The sequence below is a fragment of the Achroia grisella genome, unplaced genomic scaffold (genome assembly GCF_030625045.1).
Source record: "Achroia grisella isolate CSIRO2021 unplaced genomic scaffold, CSIRO_AGI_Agris_v1 utg976, whole genome shotgun sequence".
In the NCBI taxonomy this organism is placed as follows: domain Eukaryota; kingdom Metazoa; phylum Arthropoda; class Insecta; order Lepidoptera; family Pyralidae; genus Achroia; species Achroia grisella.
The window spans coordinates 1,188,891-1,209,066 of NW_026713078.1; the positions used below are offsets into that span (position 1 = coordinate 1,188,891).

The 20,176-nt window shown below is 31.3% G+C and overlaps 1 protein-coding gene across 1 annotated transcript; it reads right to left on the reverse strand.

The window, feature by feature from the left end:
- Positions 1–150: 150 nt before the first annotated feature.
- On the reverse strand, positions 151–8,089 carry LOC131854342 (elongation of very long chain fatty acids protein 7-like). The gene is made up of 5 exons (XM_059205451.1): positions 8,029–8,089; positions 6,057–6,247; positions 2,273–2,347; positions 1,066–1,365; positions 151–420 (listed from the first exon to the last, which is right to left on the reverse strand). Exons 1-5 carry the CDS (start codon positions 8,081–8,083, stop codon positions 238–240), a joined length of 804 nt encoding a protein of 267 aa, XP_059061434.1. The 5' UTR covers positions 8,084–8,089; the 3' UTR covers positions 151–237.
- Positions 8,090–20,176: the final 12,087 nt, after the last annotated feature.

Consider the following 20,176-nt stretch of genomic DNA (forward strand, 5'->3'; position numbering starts at 1 on the left):
TTCTAATATTTTTATTACTTTTTATCTATCTAAAATTGTTATACTATTACAATACTAAGCGATACTGTAATTGAATTCAGTATTCATTTAGTGCTATTTTATTGTACATTATAAGACACTCATGGATTTCTAAGTAATACCTACTATTCTTTATATTTTAATACAATTTTCTAGGAAATAGTAAAAACTAAAGAATTAGACTCCTTTACCATAAGATCTGTTCAAATAATGTCATGATCAATTGCATTTATCCACTTTCCTCTTGTCTTCTATACTGTAACTCTTCTTGTAGAAGTTTGAAAATAAAAGTATAAATACAAATGTATTGCTCATAATCAATCCGGCGATAGCTTTCGAGGGTGGACAGTCCGATATCTTCACTGCACTGAAGTACTGTATTATTATTAACACGAATTGAATCTGAAATAGAAATACATATTTCTATAATACAAATATATATTACATAAACCTTATTCAGTTATTAAGGAGGTATTACATTCGCTAGGAATGCAATCTCCAAATTAAAAAAAACGACTACCTCTTGGAAAACATCATAATTTTTTTAATATATTTTTTTTTATTTGATGTGATGTATTATTTTGATGTTGGTATGGGACAATCCGTCCTTATTTGGGATACTACTAATGGAGAATAGTCTTAATGCACGTCAGTTCGACCAACACGCTGTTCCTTCTAGAAATAATTGTTGTTAATTCTTAGAGAAATTGCTACGACGCGCTGACTGGCTTGACTTTATTCTAATGCTGTCAACCTCCACTACTGTTGCACTAGCGTATATCTCTCACTTACTAAGAGAGTAAGTGGCTACAATATTCCATATTCATCCATTAAAAAAATCGTATACCCTCAAAATTTAATACACATTATTCTAGAGACTACAGCGTAGGGTTTCTCAATAAACATTAATAAACCCTAATATTTCTATAAGGGTTTCTTAAGGGTTCCCAATGCACACGTGACACTCTTCATATTAACCCTATATGCTGGATTGCCAGCAATATATTATAAAAAATTAAATAACGAATATGTTTATAAGTCACTTACTAGTTGGAAACTCGTCATATACTTCTTCCATGTGAGATATTTAGCTATATTCGGTCCCAGTGCAGCCAAACCGTAATATGTGTACATGAAAACATGTACTAATGAGTTCAGGAAACCGATAAACAAAAGGGTATGGGATGGTGAATACTTCAACAGCGCCCAAGTGGCAATCACCATGATGGTGTGATGGTACAGATGGAGGAAGGAGATCTGGCTCGTCTTTTTTCTTAGCACGAAGAAGACCGTGTCCAGGAGTTCTGACACTTTCGCGGCAAAATATAACCATATACCCTTGATCACCTGTAAGTAATATAAATTACATGAACAGAATAGTCTGTGATCGCCAAGAGATTTGTTTTAGTTTACTTTTCTACTTTAAGTAACATTATGTACAAAATATTTACACAATATTCAAGGAATATTGTGTAAATTTAAATGTACCAAATAAACAATTTTCTTTCTTCTTTCTTTCTTTTTCTAAATTGGTTTTGACATTAATAACGAATATCTGGACCTCTAAATAATCAATATAAACATACAGTTGTTACTGTTAGATCATTTATTGTTGTGAAAGGGTTTAGAAAGAAGCACTTTTGAGTGTATTTTTATTACATACCTAATTTAAAATGCTAATGCTGGCAAGAGCAATGAGAAAATTGCCTGTGTTTCAAATGTTGTACAAATTAGCATTTTTACGATTATCTGTGAGTACAAACCACTTAATGTGAAATAATTCGTAATAAACTCCGTCAGGACGACCTACACGCAGTCTATATCAGCATCCATTCCTAACTATGTAACAAATGATTGGTGTACACAAAAATCATCCACAAATTATATTTATTTAATACTACCTGTACCCGTGGTTTCACCCGCATGAAATATTTAGCCTATGTGATATTCTGATATAGCAACATTACTGTAAAGTTTCATCAAAATTCGTTCAGTGGTTTTTGAGTGAAAGGGTAACAAACATCCATCTAAAGTCACAAACTTTCGTGTTTATTTCATTTAGTTTATTCCTGTGAAAACTAAAATTGTTTTCACAATAATCAACACACAAGTTAAAGGAATAGTGTTTTTTTAGTGTTGTACGTAAAAAAAGTAACATGGTCGTGACTTTAATTACAAATATGTGTGCTATTATATTATATTATATTATATCAAGTATTGTTATGTTAATTTAAAAATAGTTCTTGAAATTTACCTCTTTCCTCGTATCATCCGGGTCCATGTGACATGTTTTAGATACTAGACCCATATCCCATAAATTATTGAAATACTGAAAAGAAATATTTAATTATATTAACAATTAGTCTATTTATTAAAGAAACCAAGGAAGGTAAATATATTTGTGGATAGATAAGATGAATATATAGTGTATGAAAGATAATAAAAAAAAAGGAACGCTGAGAGTAGTGATTTTAATTACATAAATATACATTATTTACAGGCGTATGTATGTATAGGCGATTTGAAACTTCTTCTTAAATAATGTAAAATATTTCTTAGAAATAGAAATAGAGTTTCATTTTCATTTTGTGAAACCCTATACTTATAAAGTTTGTTACCGTCAGTGCCTTACTCGTTTATATATGTACTAGCTGTCGCGGCAAATGCAATATATATTAATAACGCTATAAAAAAATAGGGGTTGGTGATAGAAGGTTGAAAATTTAGGGTTGTATGTATTTTTTAATGCCCAAAAAATAAAAAAATAATGTTAGGGGTGGACATCATTACTTAGGGGTATGACAAATAGATAGTAGGCTATTCTCAGATCTACTGAATATGCATATAAAATTTCATAAAAATCGGTCAAGCCATTTTAGGCGAGTATCGTAACTAACGACTTGTGACACGAGAAATTTATATATAAGATTATTATGTATAAAAGTTGAAAGGAGTGATTCTAATTACATAAATAATCTACACTAAGCGATTTGAATTTTCTTGTTAAATAATGTAAAATATTTAATTTTCTGAAACCCTATACTTATAAAGTTTGTTACCGCCAACGTCTTACTCGTTTATATCATACAGCATTTTTTTTTCTTTGACATTAGCGACAAGAGTACCCATGCAGACGACTGTACAAATTCTTCCTTGGTAAGTAAATTCAATTCAATCTAACGCTTAACACCATCTTTTGTACTATGTTTTAATGGTTAACAAACGACCCGGCTTTTTCGGAGTTTTCGGTTTGTTCTCAAATTCAAATTAAAATTCAAAATCATTTATTCACGTAGGACATATTAGTCGCTTATGAACATCAAATTTTTTACATTATAATTTTAATTTTTTCCCTACCGTCCAGTTCAGTATATAGATCCAATTGAGAAAAACTGGCAAGAGACTCAATGGATTTATTCTTAAAAATGCCTGCTTATTCGTAATGTATATAATATAGGTGTCTATGTCTAACATTAAACGAAAATCCCATGCACAACAGCTATTGTCATGCACACTCGTCATTCAAGTAATCGTTTAGCGAGTAAATATGCTTTGCTCATTAAATATGATTTAACAGATGTTAATATATAAATATATATATTCAAATAACCTAAAAAAGTTCTATACCATAACAGGCTTGTATTATACATACAAACATTCCTCATGAATCACTCTATGTATTGCTGAAAAGTACATTAAAATCGATTGCGTAATTTAAAAGATATAAGCGAACGGACACCGGCTATGACTTTGTTTTATATTATGTAAAGATAAAACAAATAAATAAATAAATAAAATTTCCTAAATAATTGTCGTTTATTGTTATCAGTGTATAGACGAATCCTATTTTCAGAAGTGGACAATAAATGCTGTAAAGATAGCGATAAGACAGATAAAATATAAAGATAATAATAATGAGACCATCTTGTCTAGTAGTGTAGTGTATCAACCTAAACTCACAGCCAGCGAGTTCTAATCTGGGCGAAAGTAAAAAGTAGTGTGTAAATTACATATCTGATTGACTCCCCGCAATGGAAACTGATAACAAACCGACAGATGGAGTAGCAATATGTAGGTATTCTTCCGGTCACGTTGGATAAAAAAAATAGGCTGCGAAATGAGGTATAGTCAGATGTTGCATACCACGCCTTTTAAGTACTGGAGGAGAAGGTATCATAATTACATATTATCCCCTCCGATCGATCCCCCGTCCAATTCAAACGGGGATCGAAATTACGACGGCCTTGTTCGAGCCGAGGTTCGAACCCCTAGTGGTGCCCTCAGACTAAAGTCGTATCCGTCAGGCAGGAGTTGGCCTTCAGCCGCTCCGCGGGTTTGGAGTGCCATCTGCACTCGCCCCCAAACGTCCGGTGAAGGCCAGCTGCGGCCAACAGCATTAGATAGTTAGAAAAATGAAACATTACATATTATGAAAAAAAAAGTCGCTGTCGTTGTCCCTATGTATGCTTAAATCTTTAAAACTACGCAACGGATTTTGGAAGCGTTTTTTTTAATAGATAGAGTGATTCTAGAGGAGGGTTTATATATATAATACATGTACACCCGTACGAAGCCGGGGCGAGTAGTTGTTAATAATAGGAACTAGTGGTCTCATTGTTAGGAATCAAATCGACCTCTACGCAGTCCTCTCTAGAAACCGTCATTGTTAATGCCTGGTGATTTTGTTGTGGTGGGCTAATCGACCTGACTGTATCGTCATCATGTCATAATAGAATAATAATTGTATTGAGTGTACATTGTATATGCATAAATTAAAAAAATAGTTATTATCACACTCCTTTATATTCTACTAGCTGTGGAATTTAACTTTATTTTTCTAAAATAAAAGTAGCCTAAGTTACTCCTTATTACATCAGTTACCTGCCAATAAAAGTTTCTTCAAAATCGGTCCAGCCATTCCAGAGATTATCCGGAACAAACAGACAGACAAAAATTGTAAAAAATGTTATTTTGGTGTATTTGTATTGTATTTATATTTATATGCATATAGTAAAAAACGGTTATTTCATAATTACAAACAGACACTCCAATTTTATTTATATGTATAGATAAGTATTGTCTTTGCTAAGGTTGTCTGGAAGATTATTGATAAGACTCGATAACCTTTTATACCTAGTTATATTTTCAATTTTTTTAATTTGCTGTAGTGTATATTGGTATTATAAAGTGTATAAATACAGCGTCTAGATTTTGCAACCGTCGCGGCGTCGACCAACATCACCAACGACCAACATAACAGGGGCGTGTGCCAAAGATGTCACCAAACATTGGTCCTACGTGTGCTAACACTGATGACCGTGGCGATGATGGCTTTGTCATTGTACAGAAAAAGAGGCAGATAAAGAGGACCACCCGGTTAGTGGTCCGGTTGGTCCTCTATTGGTTGGTTAAGTTGCCTTTATGGCACTGCACTCGTAGGGCCCAACTTCCTGCTGAGTGCTGCTACACTGACCACGGCAATGGTAGGTACATCCGCCTGCACTACGCCACTAAGGAGCAGGACATTGTCGACTACATACGGACCTGTAACCTGACATTCAGGGTACTCAACTGGAATCGAGTTCCCACCATTGGTCGAAGGGTGTGGCCCTTCGACCAGGTGGTCACCATAACTGTATCGGCGCTATCGTGGCAGATTGCCGTCATCAGTGCCGTATAGTAATATATTTATCTATTAAATTTAATATCTTTCATATATATGTTAGTCTGTAAGGTATTTATAATATGGGTTATTAGTAGCTTGAATTAAATATATAAATAAAATAAATCTTATATATAAAATTCTCGTATCACAGTTTTCGTTCCCATACTCCTCCGAAACAGCTTGACCGATTCTCATAAAATTTTGTGAGCGTATTGAGTAGGTCTGTGATTCGGCCAAGATCTATTTTTCATCTCCCTAAATAATAGGGGTAGTCCACCCCTAATTTTTTTTTATTTTAAGGCAAAACAACGTTTGCCGGTACAGCTAGTAAACATATAAAATAGTATATTAATATTTTTATAAGAATACTTACTCTTCCCACCAAATACACTGAAAATGCTACTTGTAATGCATTATAGCTTATAAGTGTATATTTCAGTTTGTATGCTTCCCTCTTCCTCATAAACGAAGGTCCAATTTTCAATATGAATACTAGATATGCAGCTATTATCATTAGTACTGGACCTAAAGTTGCCATTAATGGGTATTCATCTATTTCAGGATCTAAAAGAGAAAATATATTACATATGAATAATTTAATAACATCAAATATCAAGTAAAATAATTAGATTACAACTATACAATATAATTGACCACTGTGGTCTAGTAGTTTAGCTGACAGCCATACTTCCAAAGGTCGCGGTGGCGAGTCCTCGCAGTTCAGAATGTTTCTAACAGTGTATCAGTCTTGGTGTTTTCTATGTGTATTTATTTAGAAAAATATGTAACTATGTATCTACACCACTACTACACTACCAGTTGTCTAGTACCCATACAAAAAGTTCTGCTTAGCTTGGGACTAAATGATGTCAAAACATCGTTACTTGATCATCATCGTCATCGACTTTAAAAATTATAATGGAGTTCTGCATACAAAAAAATAAATGGTAATCTTAAGACCAAAAGTGAGTGGTGTATTGCGGATAACAGATCGTAATCCTGATCCAATAAAGTTTGGAGAATTACTAAAGATGATGAAAGAATTTGAGATTTGTATGATAGTGATGGAGAACAACTCTTATGACTTGCTCCTTTAAGGCCGCAATTGCATCGCTCTATTTGGGGAGTTGATGAACGTATGAATTGATCAATTGATTGTTTTATAAAAGTTCATAGTACGAAATCTTTATAATACCAGATAACTGTATTTTTTTGTTTGTGAACAGCGAAATATCTAGATTTTATTATATGGGTCAAATACCATTGCTCGTCATAGCAAACTCAAAAATGTAGTCTGAGATAGAAGTCCATAGAAACCGAAATTATCAAGAATTATTTATATATATATATACAAGAAAAACTAATCTACGTCCCTTTGGGACAGGACAGGGAGGCGATTATAAGTAATGGAACCCATCGCCAGCAATGGCATGTCAGGTTGAACACGAGGTCGCTCTTGGAAACCATATTGCTTAATTACTAGCGAATTGACCCCTATGGGTAGATTTAACTTCACCCGCATCCTATCATTTCCATTGGTTACATATTTTTATTACTTCCATACCATATGGTATTCCATTTATAAAAAAACATATAAGTCAAATTATTTGCTTTATACCTGCCTAATAAAGTAGTAATGCAGTTTTTTATAATACCCTACTTAACAATAGGAATTTAAAGCAGGTAGTTAAATAATTCTATTTTATTTATTTTGTCCTCTAATTTATTGGAGAAAGATAATTTTAATTACCTCGACATAACAAGAGGAAACTTAAATTATAAGGAAAAATAATTTGCAGTAAATATTGATAATTTATGTAAAACCCAATGACATTTGAGAATTCGATCCGTAAAGGTTTTGCAAATTCGCAAACTAAATAATATAATTAAAAGATAAAGAATATAAAATAAAAATATGTAATTCTTAAATTGAAATTATGTATGATGATGAATTTAATAATAAATATTTATTATTAAATTTAAAAAACGAAAGTGATAATATTTATTACCGGCTACGATCCATTATTAAATTCTATTTTCAAAAATACAAATTGTAATAATTTTGTTTATGTTAACGATTAATATCGGATAGTTTCCATCATGAAATTCTATTTTCAAAAATACAATTTTAGTAATTATGTTTATTATATAATAAATAATAGTGGATAGTTTCCAAGATCAAATTCTTATCAAAATCAAATTTTCAAAAATCCAACATATTCTGATAATTTTGTTTATGTTAATAAATAATATGGGATATTATTATATTATATTATTTACCATAAATAAATTCTATTTTCAAAAATATAAATATAATATTTATTAAATAAAATAAATAAACTTACATTGACTTCTGTTTAAATCCCAGTTCGGGTTCTTAAATCCAATACCAACACTCATTGTAAACACTTGTAGTTTGTCTCGCGAAATCCAAACGAGTTCTGTCCTTTATATGTAGTCTTTCGAACTGTCTAAATAACTGGCAAGAAAACACGAAAAAAAATAATTTATATTCAACATACAGTGGTATTATGTGGATGGGTGGCATAATATTAATATTATGACTGACAGATATTCATTTTTAAAATAGTACGTTACAAATAGTTAGTATATATTTCTTGCGTATCAATATGCGATAAGATAAAAGATACAAATATTTATTACCATCAATGCTACACTTGTCCCAAAAAAATTATCTCAGAACATGAATAGATAGGCCATTTCAGGCGTGCAATAATTGTAATTTATATTATGTAACAATGTATGCTAATATTTATTATATCAATTATTATAAAAATTAACTCTATTTAAATTAAAATACCATTTTAAACCCTGTTACCGACTTCGAAAATCTATATGAGAACCTTCTAAATTATTTTTTAAGATAATACTTAGTTCTATATCCATCCTAGTATTACAAATAGTCTTCACAAATTTAATAATTTATTACAATTATTTAGCGGTGGGATAATTACAAACAGACAGAAACATAGACATAATTTAGCATTTAAAATATTAATATGAATTATTACAGATGAACGCTAAATAATAAACATATTTGAATAATTTAATTATATTATAATATTAATCTATTAACACGTTATATACTTACTATAGGTAGCAATACGGTCACTAATTAAAATAATGTATAGGATTTTACACTAAAGTCTGATGTAATATTTAGAAAGCGGAAATTCGAAAACTTATTTTCCTTATTATCATCACAAAAATTTAAGTAACCCATCCATTAGTGTCACTGTTGTAGAAAGAACCAGGGATTTTCTTAATATAAAACTATTTAAACTTACAATTATAACATAATACACAACACAGCACTATCGTTACCTATACGTAACTGGTTTATTAAAATATTTCCTTAACGAAATATAATTAAATAATAATGATTACAATAATTAAAGTAACGATTATTACACGAACTGGTGAATTACCATGATTCATTACGTTAAAAATGTGCATATATACTTTCTTTTCTATAATAATTATAGCAAAAATGATCTACAATATCTTAATCACAAAACTAAATGCAGTACATAAGTTATAATTATCAAAAATTATCTTGATTGGAAATATCTTTCGTTATCAATAAATATTCATTTAAACAACGTGACACGTAATTTTTATATATAAAGAATATATTAAAATTACGCGTCACGTTGTTTGTCTGCGATGGATTCCTAAATTACCGAACTGATTGCAAATTTGATTTGCACATTATGTGCAATTTGATCCAACTTGAGCGATAGGATAGCTCATATATAGTCGCAATATTATTTTAATCAAAAACCTTAACCGCAGCAACACGTGGCCGGGATTGTTATACATATATACCTACTTAATACTTATATTTTTAACTTCAATTCTATATTTTATATCTTTAAATTAGGTAGGTAATTATTAAGAAATTTACGATATATTTTAAACTAATAAATTTCTAGTTTAAACTGTAATAAAAATAATTAATTAAAAGAAAAGTATTGCATATACTTAAATTTTAATCTAACTAAAGCTGATAGTAAATGTTTACTACCTCGTGTATGTATGAAAAGTATCACTGACATCACGTTATCATGTGCTGCCCGTGATACCTCATGAATTGCAGGGGACTAAGGTGATATACAGTAATATTCAGTAATTTCACTGCCTTATCTCACATTAAATCTTCAATCGGGATAAAAGAATCTGTCTAGCGAGTGAAATAGGCGGGACTGAGTACGCACGTAGATGACTTTTAACAAAGTCTATCAAAGATAAAGTGATGTGGAGATATGCATTATAAGTAAATAATAAATATAACTACTATTATTATAAAGAAATAAATAATAATATTTTACCTGTTATTAGGAGTGTATGAGGAAACGGTACTGGGTAAACTGGATATAATCTTCTACTCCTTTTATTATAAGATATACCTTCAAAAATGTTAACATTTATGTACCTTATTTATGTACCTCGCTTATAAACTACCTGCTCTCAAAAATGAATAAATATATCTTTATAAAAATAAAATATAAAAAAGACTTCAATTACGCAAAGAATTTTAATGCAGTTTTCAGCAAAAGATAGAGTGATTCAAGAGAAAGGTTTATATGCATAATATATGCGAGTTATAGTATAGAATAAGACGAGAAATTTAATTTATTGTTTAGTTTATTTGTTTTGTTTATTGTCTTTGTTATGTAAGATTAGGCTAAGATTTGTTCCTGGATGTATAAATTATTATATTAAGATGTTCTCTAAGTAATAGTGTAATTGTTACACTATCTCGTATATACTGTATAGATTGATTATAATTAGACTTGTCATAAGTGTCCGTTATGGACCTACATGAATAAATATTTTTTGAATTTGAATTTGAATTTGAGAAATTCAATGTCATGCTAATATTGTTATAGTATAAAGGTGATGATAAAGAGATGTACAATAAAATTTAGTAGTAGTACAAAAAGTTTAGTACTCGTACTGGTTTATAAGTAAAATAAAAATTTAGACGTATAAAAAATGTATGGAAACGGAGTGTCTATTTGTAATATTGAAATAACCATTTTTTACTATATGCATATGAATATATATACGGTACATATACCAAAATAACATTTTTTATAATTTTTGTCTGTCTGTCTGTCGGTCTTTTTGTTCTGGCTAATCTCTGAAATGGATTAGCCATTTATTCATGATTATTTTGACGGGACTTTTTTTGGCAGGTAGCTGATGTTATAACGAGTAAGTTAGGCTATATTTATTTTAGGAAAATAAAGTTAAAAACCACACGGACGGAGTCGCGGGTACAGCTAGTAATAAATAAATTAAATGAGTAAATAATTAATATATACTAAATACTTATATTATATCATTATTTATTTATTACTCACCAAAACAAAAATTAGGCACGAATTAATTAAACTTAAATCTTCAATGATGACAAGATCGTTTCGTAGGACTTTTGAATTGTTAATAAATACAGGATATATATATAATATGTACATGAAATTAAATGTATTTTAAAATAAACTGTAAATATATATTTTTTTTAAATAATAACAATGTTTTCTAATTGTATTCTTGTAATAGGTATATGAAAATTAATAGTTTAACACATGAATCTCAAGCTACACTATTTTTACTACGCGTTACAACTAACTGTAAGCAATTTTTAAAATTCATATTCATACTGTCATATTTGAAGGTATATTAGTGGATTTGACACTTAGAAGGTCTAATTGATTTCATATGTGTAAATTATATATAATAAAACTGTAAAAAAGTCTGTCTGTGTAATGAATATATTTATCTTATAGTGCAAAAGGTCAAGCATACGGTTCGTCTAATGCCGAACGGTTATTGCAAACCCTGAATGCATACAGTAACAATTAGATTTTTATAATCGTTGTGATACTCAATCATGTAGATAAATATATCTTTACGACTAATATACCAGATGAGGTAAACAACAATTGTCGAAGTTGTATTGAATATATGAAAATAATACACTTGACATAACCACATCCCACTGTAATTTATACTTCCCACTATAAATTATACTTAAACTTTCAAGTAAGTATAACAATAATCTATATATATAGTATATATATAGAAAATCTGTATATCTCTATAACACATATCTGCTATTTCCTGACCACATTAAGAGCCCTCAAGACCCGACATACGATAGACCATTTTCGGCGCTCCTGGACCTAGATCTAACACGAGCTGCGATAACAAGATAGGGTTCTAGTCAGCCTGGCCTAAGACTACTTCGAAACCTATACAACAGATCTCCAAGCTCTCTCAGGCGTATAAATATTTTACTGTAAAATACTTTACAGTACAATATTTATACGTCTAAAACTGTTAAAGTATCTGTTTTGTGATGTCAAGTTAAAAATATTTTATGTTTGTGTATGTATGTGTGTGTGTGTGATATGCATGTTGGATTCAAGTATTATGTATAGTATTTTGAATCCAATGTAGCAATAAGAGAATGTAAAACTCCCGTCGTCTCTAAAGCTAATTTTAAGTTTGTTATCTGTATTTCCATCACCTGATTTATACAATAGATCGCAGTACTCAGTAATCTCACAATTTACAGCCGAATACAGAAGGCAAGCAAAGTGCTTGGCAACAATAAATAGAAAAATATATAACCATGTGTATATATAAAAATAACTCGGTACAATATGTTTGTTTGCATGAAATTTATGAAAAGGACATTGCTAGTACTGCAGATTAGTGGCCTCATTGGGGTCAATGTCAGGCCAATATTCAAGCAGTTCTTCTTGAGGTTATAGTAGTAGATTTCTGGTGAATTCACCATGGTAGTGATGATGCCTACGGCTACCTTTTAACCTCGCGCTGCTCGCCATCGACAGGAAATGCATCCCAACACTCTAGAACTTAAGTTGTCTCGGACAATGCGATTTCAGATGCTACCTTTCGCACTTAGATTGTGTAATGAACTACCTGCCGAGTTTTATCGAGAGACATATATCATGGGGTTTTTCAAGAAGGGTATATGAAGGTTTCTTAAGGGTTGGCAATGCTCAGTGCACACGTGACACACATGGTGATTTAGGTGTCTATAGGTAACGATTAGATAGGCCGTATGCTTGTTTATTAAGTTTATTAACCATATTAGTATAAAAAAAGGCAACTTAAGGGATTATATCCACTTATAATTTTCAAAAATAGTTTTTTATTTCTTTACATTTGGGTTTCAGATAATTGGAATCAGAAATATCTTCCTCACCGCCAGATACCTTTTTTGGAGGTCCCTCTAGAGATCGGCTACAGGAACAAGAAGATCCAATTATTACATTATGAATCACTGATTATTAAAGTTCATTAAACTTTAAGTTAGTTTTAGTTTATGTTTAAACTTAATTTTCTGTTAATTTAAAAAATAAAGTGCCTCTTCATAAAAAAAAAACGCATTTTGTCTGTCTTGCAATTGGATATAAACATTTAAATAACTTTTGACTAGATCAATGTATAAATGTGATGTAACATGATTTGTAATTTATTTGTATATTATATATATATTTTTCTTGTATTAAGATTTGTATTGATAAATGTATTGTACACACAGTAATTGTACACGCTATAATTACACACGACTTACACATATTTATGAGAAATTACGCGAATACATATTTATATCTACTTAAATATATATATTTTAGTATAGGAGCCAACACAATATCAGCGCTATAGGTTTATCTGTACTTTATGCTGAGTTAGTTGTCTATTCAGCTATTAATCTATGCAAAACGTCATATCATCTGCTTCTTCCTTATCCCATTCATTCTTGGTCGATGTAATATGTTTTTCTCTTTCTTTTCATTTATTTCTTTCATTTAGTCTGCCATATGCACCTTTATTTATTTTTTTGTATTTGTGCATTAAGTTTTTATAAATAATTAAATAAAATAAATTTATCCCTGTTAGCAGTCATCTCTTTATTTACTATTTTTCTTGCCATTATAGCTTTCATATATGCTAATTCAGCCCGAATATGCTGCAAGCGGTATGGGAATCTATGGACCGGGTACAGACATGTCAATCTTACTTAATAATTATATTTTGTTACTAACTGTGCTCGCGACTTTGTCTACGTGTTATAGAGATTTTGACCAAATAAAGAAAAATATTAAATTATCTAACCCAAAAAAGTTTCATCGTTCTAGCTTCAAAAATGACGATTCTCCATACAAACTTTTAATCCCCCATTTTATTTTACCCTCTTATGACTAACATTTTTACAAACTTTTAATATCAAAATTATTTATACTTAATCAACCGCCTAAAATAATATCTCGCCAGTTATATTTTGATATTGTATAATTGTAATTTAATTAATTATTACGTTTTATATTATATTAACAATATGATATAATTAATTAAATATATGACCTAATGACCTAATTGTATGTTTATTCAAACATACAATTAAAAATAATGTAATTAGGTCATATATTTGTACGCGTAAATGCAGAACACAATGAAGAATGTTATTCATTCTAAGATCTTTGTTATCTGTACTTCACAAGTAAAAGAATTTGAAATAAATGTATAGGTTTTGAGAAATTCTTTTAATAATAATAATATTATATTTAAAGTTTATTTTTATTATATTCTGTAATCAAACCTATAAAACAAATTATTAGTCACTTCACTGTCTCTGTAATTAGGTACTATATGTAATATTATATTATCTGTGGTATTATTAAAATATTTATCCCTTAATAAATTGTTTTACTACATATTTCCATAACAATAGGCGCATATTTTTATATAATTAATATTATATATGAGGACTAATAAGAATAGTAAATAAATAAGAACAAAGTAATAATAAATTTTTTACACGTTTTCTTGTTGAAAATTGATATTTGCTGTTAATGTTAATTTGACGGGTAGATATTAATTGTATTGACGTCATACTTAGCATATTTTTTTTGGAAATTTTATATTAGTTACCTCAGAAATACGTCATTTATAAATTGACACATTATTATAAAAGTTATAGGTACTTGCAATTTAATTTAATAGAAATTTCATTTGGTAGTTTGTTTTTTAAAGTAAAATAATATAAGTAAGTAATAAGTAAGTAATCGAGCCATTATCATTGCACTGCAGTCTACTGCTGGACATAGCTCTCCCAAGACACGCCACTGGGAACAACCATATCAGGTTGACATCTACGCGATTCCCCCTGGAAACTATCATGGTAAATTACCATTTAGTTCGATGATTGACTTAGTGCTCATTTTATCATGACCATATTTATGAAAATGTTGGATTTCTACCGATGTAGGAAAATGCGGGCGATAGAATGAGTGTATACGTATAAATCAAACAATGGATAGAAAATAGTAAATATTTATAATTAAAATACGTGTACATACGCTTGGAAGACAAAAAGTGACAATAATATGACAATTCTAAAAGAAAATACATTTAATATTGGTAGAAAAATAAATATATATGACTACGTTTGTAAAATTGTTACCCTCAAGGGGATAAAATATAGGGGATGGAGGGATAACGAGGAATCTTTTATCTTTGTTTTTTTTTGTTAGAATATTAAATATTTTTTCTATATTTGGTCTAGGTAATATAGGATGTAACAAGCAGATGAAGTCACGGGCACAGCTAGTAAATATATAAAAATGTGCAAAGAGTTTGTAACACTATCTATATATAAAAAATTGTCAGGGAAGTACAGTGAACCTGGAACCTTGTTTCTTGATTACCTATGACCTCTTGACTCAATGAAAAATTACTATATCACATCTTGTCGAGGTAAGCAGCTTTATATCTCCGCTTAATAATAATGACTACTATAAGATCAGAGAACATCAATCAATATGATAATACATTCTTCTCCTGATATATGTATTTATACTTAACTACCCACCTGACCCGGCTTTGCACGGATGTATTACAAAACTTTGAATTTCTCGGCTTGTTCTATACTATTGTAGAACTCATATATATTATACATATATAAGGTTTATACATATAAAAGGGGAGGGATTAAAATATGCGTGTATTCTATGCGTGTATTCTACATAGAATACACGCATATATTAATCCCTCCCCTTTCTCTTCTTGAATCACTCTATCTATTACAGCAACGGCGACTATGTTTTATACTTATGATAATGTATGTAAAGACAATATTTTGACTCCCATAAAATCATCTATATAGTAGTGTTTGTTTGTAATTTCAAACTCACAGCTCTTCACTAATAGCATATCAAAGTATAGTAGTATGATAGATACATTAAAAAAAATGACTTTCTGTCTGTCTGTTTGTTCTTGCTAATCTCTAAAACGGATAGACGATTTTGACGGGATTCGTACTCTTTTATAGCTTATATAATAAAAGCTAATTTCTACGCAGACAAAGTCGCGGGTAACAGATAGTTACCTGTCCATCCTCTGTCTCACCCATTTCCGCTTCCAAGCAGCTTGATTTGTAAACTGTATTTCGTTGTAAGGTGAGATATGGCAGATAAATTACAAGGCAACTAAATACAGACACCTTCATGCTCCGAAATGGAAACGAAAGAGTACCATAAGCATAAATAAAACTTCTGTAATTTGCCAAGCAAAGCTCGGTCACCCAGATACTTCACCCGTGATTTTTACTTTATTATTTCAGAACTTACCGTCATTTAAAAATTGTCTTTAAACATTGTAGGAAACAATGATGTAACTGTGGCATTAAATAGGCTTACAATATCTTGTAAAGACCATACAGATAAAAATTGCAATGTAAAAATACTTACATATAAACAATATTATCGAATAGAATATTTCTCATTGATTGATTGATAGTGTTATATAGATTTCGTGCAATGACTGTCGCTTTTATAACAGGCAGATATAACTATATCTATATCCTAAAATAGAGTCCAATGTCCAAATTAAAAATTTTTTACGCTATATGCAGTTATTGTAGTGTATTACAGCCATATAGGAGTTATTACAGTGATTAGGCATAAACGGTTAGGCAATGTGCTTTAACGTGATCGGTGTTATGTTACATTTTAGACACTGACCTAATAACCCGTCGTTATATATAATATGTCCGCTGTGACATGTTACATTTAAAGTCTGAGCTCATAACCCGTCGTTATAGGTGTTATGTCCGCTGTGACATGTTACATTTTAGACACTGAGCTCATAACCCGTCGTTATAGGTGTTATGTCCGCTGTGACATATTACAGTTTAGACACTGAGCTCATAACCCGTCGTTATAGGTGTTATGTCCGCTGTGACATGTTACATTTTAGACACTGAGCTCATAACCCGTCGTTATAGGTATTATGTCCGCTGTGACATGTTACATTTTAGACGCTGAGCTCATAACCTGTCGTTATAGGTGTTATGTCCGCAGTGACATGTTACATTTTAGTCGCTGAGCTCATAACCCGTCTTTATAGGTATTATGTCCGCTGTGACATGTTACATTTTAGACGCTGAGCTCATAACCCGTCGTTATAGGTGTTATGTCCGCTGTGACATGTTACATTTTAGACGCTGAGCTCATAACCCGTCGTTATAGGTGTTATGTCCGCTGTGACATGTTACATTTTAGACGCTGAGCTCATAACCCGTCTTTATAGGTATTATGTCCACTGTGATATGTTACATTTTAGACGCTGAGCTCATAACCCGTCGTTATAGGTGTTATGTCCGCTATGACATGTTACATTTTAGGCACTGAGCTCATAACCCGTCGTTATGTATTATATGTCCGCTGTAACATGTTACATTTAAACGCTGAGCTCATAACCCGTCGTTATAGGTGTTATGTCCGCTGTGACATGTTACATTTTAGACGCTGAGCTCATAACCCGTCGTTATAGGTATTATGTCCGCTGTGACATGTTACATTTTAGACGCTGAGCTCATAATCCGTCTTTATAGGTATTATGTCCGCTGTGACATGTTACATTTTAGACGCTGAGCTCATAACCCGTCGTTATAGGTATTATGTCCGCTGTGACATGTTACATTTTAGACACTGAGCTCATAACCCGTCGTTATAGGTGTTATGTCCGCTGTGACATGTTACATTTTAGACGCTGAGCTCATAACCCGTCTTTATAGGTATTATGTCCGCTGTGACATGTTACATTTTAGACGCTGAGCTCATAACCCGTCGTTATATATAATATGTCCGATGTGACATGTTACATTTTAGATGCTGAGCTCATAACCCGTCGTTATATATAATATGTCCGCTGTGACATGTTACATTTTAGACGCTGAGCTCATAACCCGTCTTTATAGGTATTATGTCTGCTGTGACATGTTACATTTTAGACGCTGAGCTCATAACCCGTCGTTTTATATATATTATGTCCGCTGTGACATGTTACATTTTAGACACTGGCCTCATAATCCTTCTCTATTTCACTTTGAAAAATAACTGAGAATGTTAAAAAAATAAATAAAACACAGACTAAAGAAAAAAAAACGCAAAACATTGCAACAATTACAGAAAAATGTCCCTTTACCATTTACAACATTACAAAATTACGTGCGTGTGCGTGTATGTGAATGTGTGTCAAAACATCCACCGAATAGGTCCGTGCTCAGCATAATGCTGCAGCGGTTGTAGTGCTGCAACGCTGTTTTTCAGCACAAAACCTGGATTAACTAGTAAATTTTTTGTTGTTTTTCGCACAAGTAGTCATAATAATATATATATATATAATAAATAAACCGAGAAAATCCTTTCGATAGTCGATTGAAAAAACAAGGCCATCTTAGGAGTGCCAACCGTAGTGATGTGTACGATTTGACGATAGGTATTGTACGATAATTTGACCGATTTTCGTAGATAATAATCCAGGACAAGCTCTATTTAAACCCAAGTTAAGTTATTTTTTTTTATGAATACTTACAAAATATACACGCAGATCAATATAAATCCTGTATATTCTTGTATCGTACGAGGTAATAGAACCTGCAACCATCGGATGAAATGCGGTGTACTTAATCGCTAGACCGACGAGACCATCTATATTATGTACCTACTATTATTAGAGGGCCAAATCAAATTAATATAACATATTTTAATTTTATATTTTTTTCGTACGAAGCTAAATGTTTGAAAGTTGGCAACCCTGGACGTCTTTGACTTATATACATATTGGGTAAACAATTATTGAGATGTCACATTTAATATTTTTCTATGAACAATAACTATGTTTTGCTTACCTTAAAAAAATACATCAACATGACAAAATCGTTTATCACAAACAATTTTTTTATGTTATTTGAACTCTTCTCCCACCCAGACTTGAGGGCTTTATCATCCATGGGGATCATCCACGGATTAGCAACCTGCAGTGAAGAATTGCGGCTGTGCGCGAAAGTACCACCAGAGACTAATCGCGGTGAGTGAAAACAACGGGAGAATATAAAGGGTAAGAATCCCACACTATCCTCGCTTACGAGTATAGTCCATGACTAGTAGACTAGTATAAAACTTCTATTTAAAAAAGGTGCATACTCTATTGCGCCAAAATTCCTAAGTACTAATTGTTATATATCCGTATCCAGTACAATTATTGCAATAATGTCGGTTGCATACATATCACGGCCTCGGTGGTATAGCGGTTTAGCACTCTGTCTTGATTCCGATGATCGCAGATTCGATTCCATGCACAATACAAACATTTGTATTCAGGAATATGACTATCTACATTGGTCTGGGTATTAAAATATTTCTATCAGTTGTCTAGTACCCATAACATAAATTTTGCCTAGCTTGGGACAAGCTGGCACTATTGAAATAGAAATAGAAAATCATTTATTCAAATAAACTTACATTGAAGCACTTTTGAATAGTCATTACATTTTTTTAATTTACCGTTAGGTATGGTTAGAATTGTTAATAGATTACTGTTATACAGTAATCCCGCTTCCCCACTAACATGCTGCCCACTTTCATGAAGGAGGATTACTGGCCGAAGGCGGTGGTGTGCTGGTGTTAGTGCCACATGGACCATAGAGACGATTTCAATTTATATTTTATTACTAGCTACTCTCCCCGGCTTCGCCCGGGTGTACATATATTACATATATAAACCGTCCCTAGAATCACTCTATCTATTTAAAAAAAACGCTTCAAAATCCGTTGCATAGTTTTAAAGATTTAAGCATATATAGGGAATTAGGGACAGTCAGCGACATCGATTTTATTTTACATATACTATGCAATGATTCTTTCTTATGTATTTTAGTTTAAATCTATTTATAATATGGGCTATGTAGCCTGAATTAAATAAAATAAATAAAAAGCTAAATTTACCTAATATTTTCTATTAATTTGAATATACATTGAGTAAGATGAAGTCATCTCCGTGAATACCTGTGTATCATATTCTGCAGCTAAGTAACTTTGTAACACGTGTCCTAGTTCTTAGAAGTGACATACAGTAGTGAAATATGAT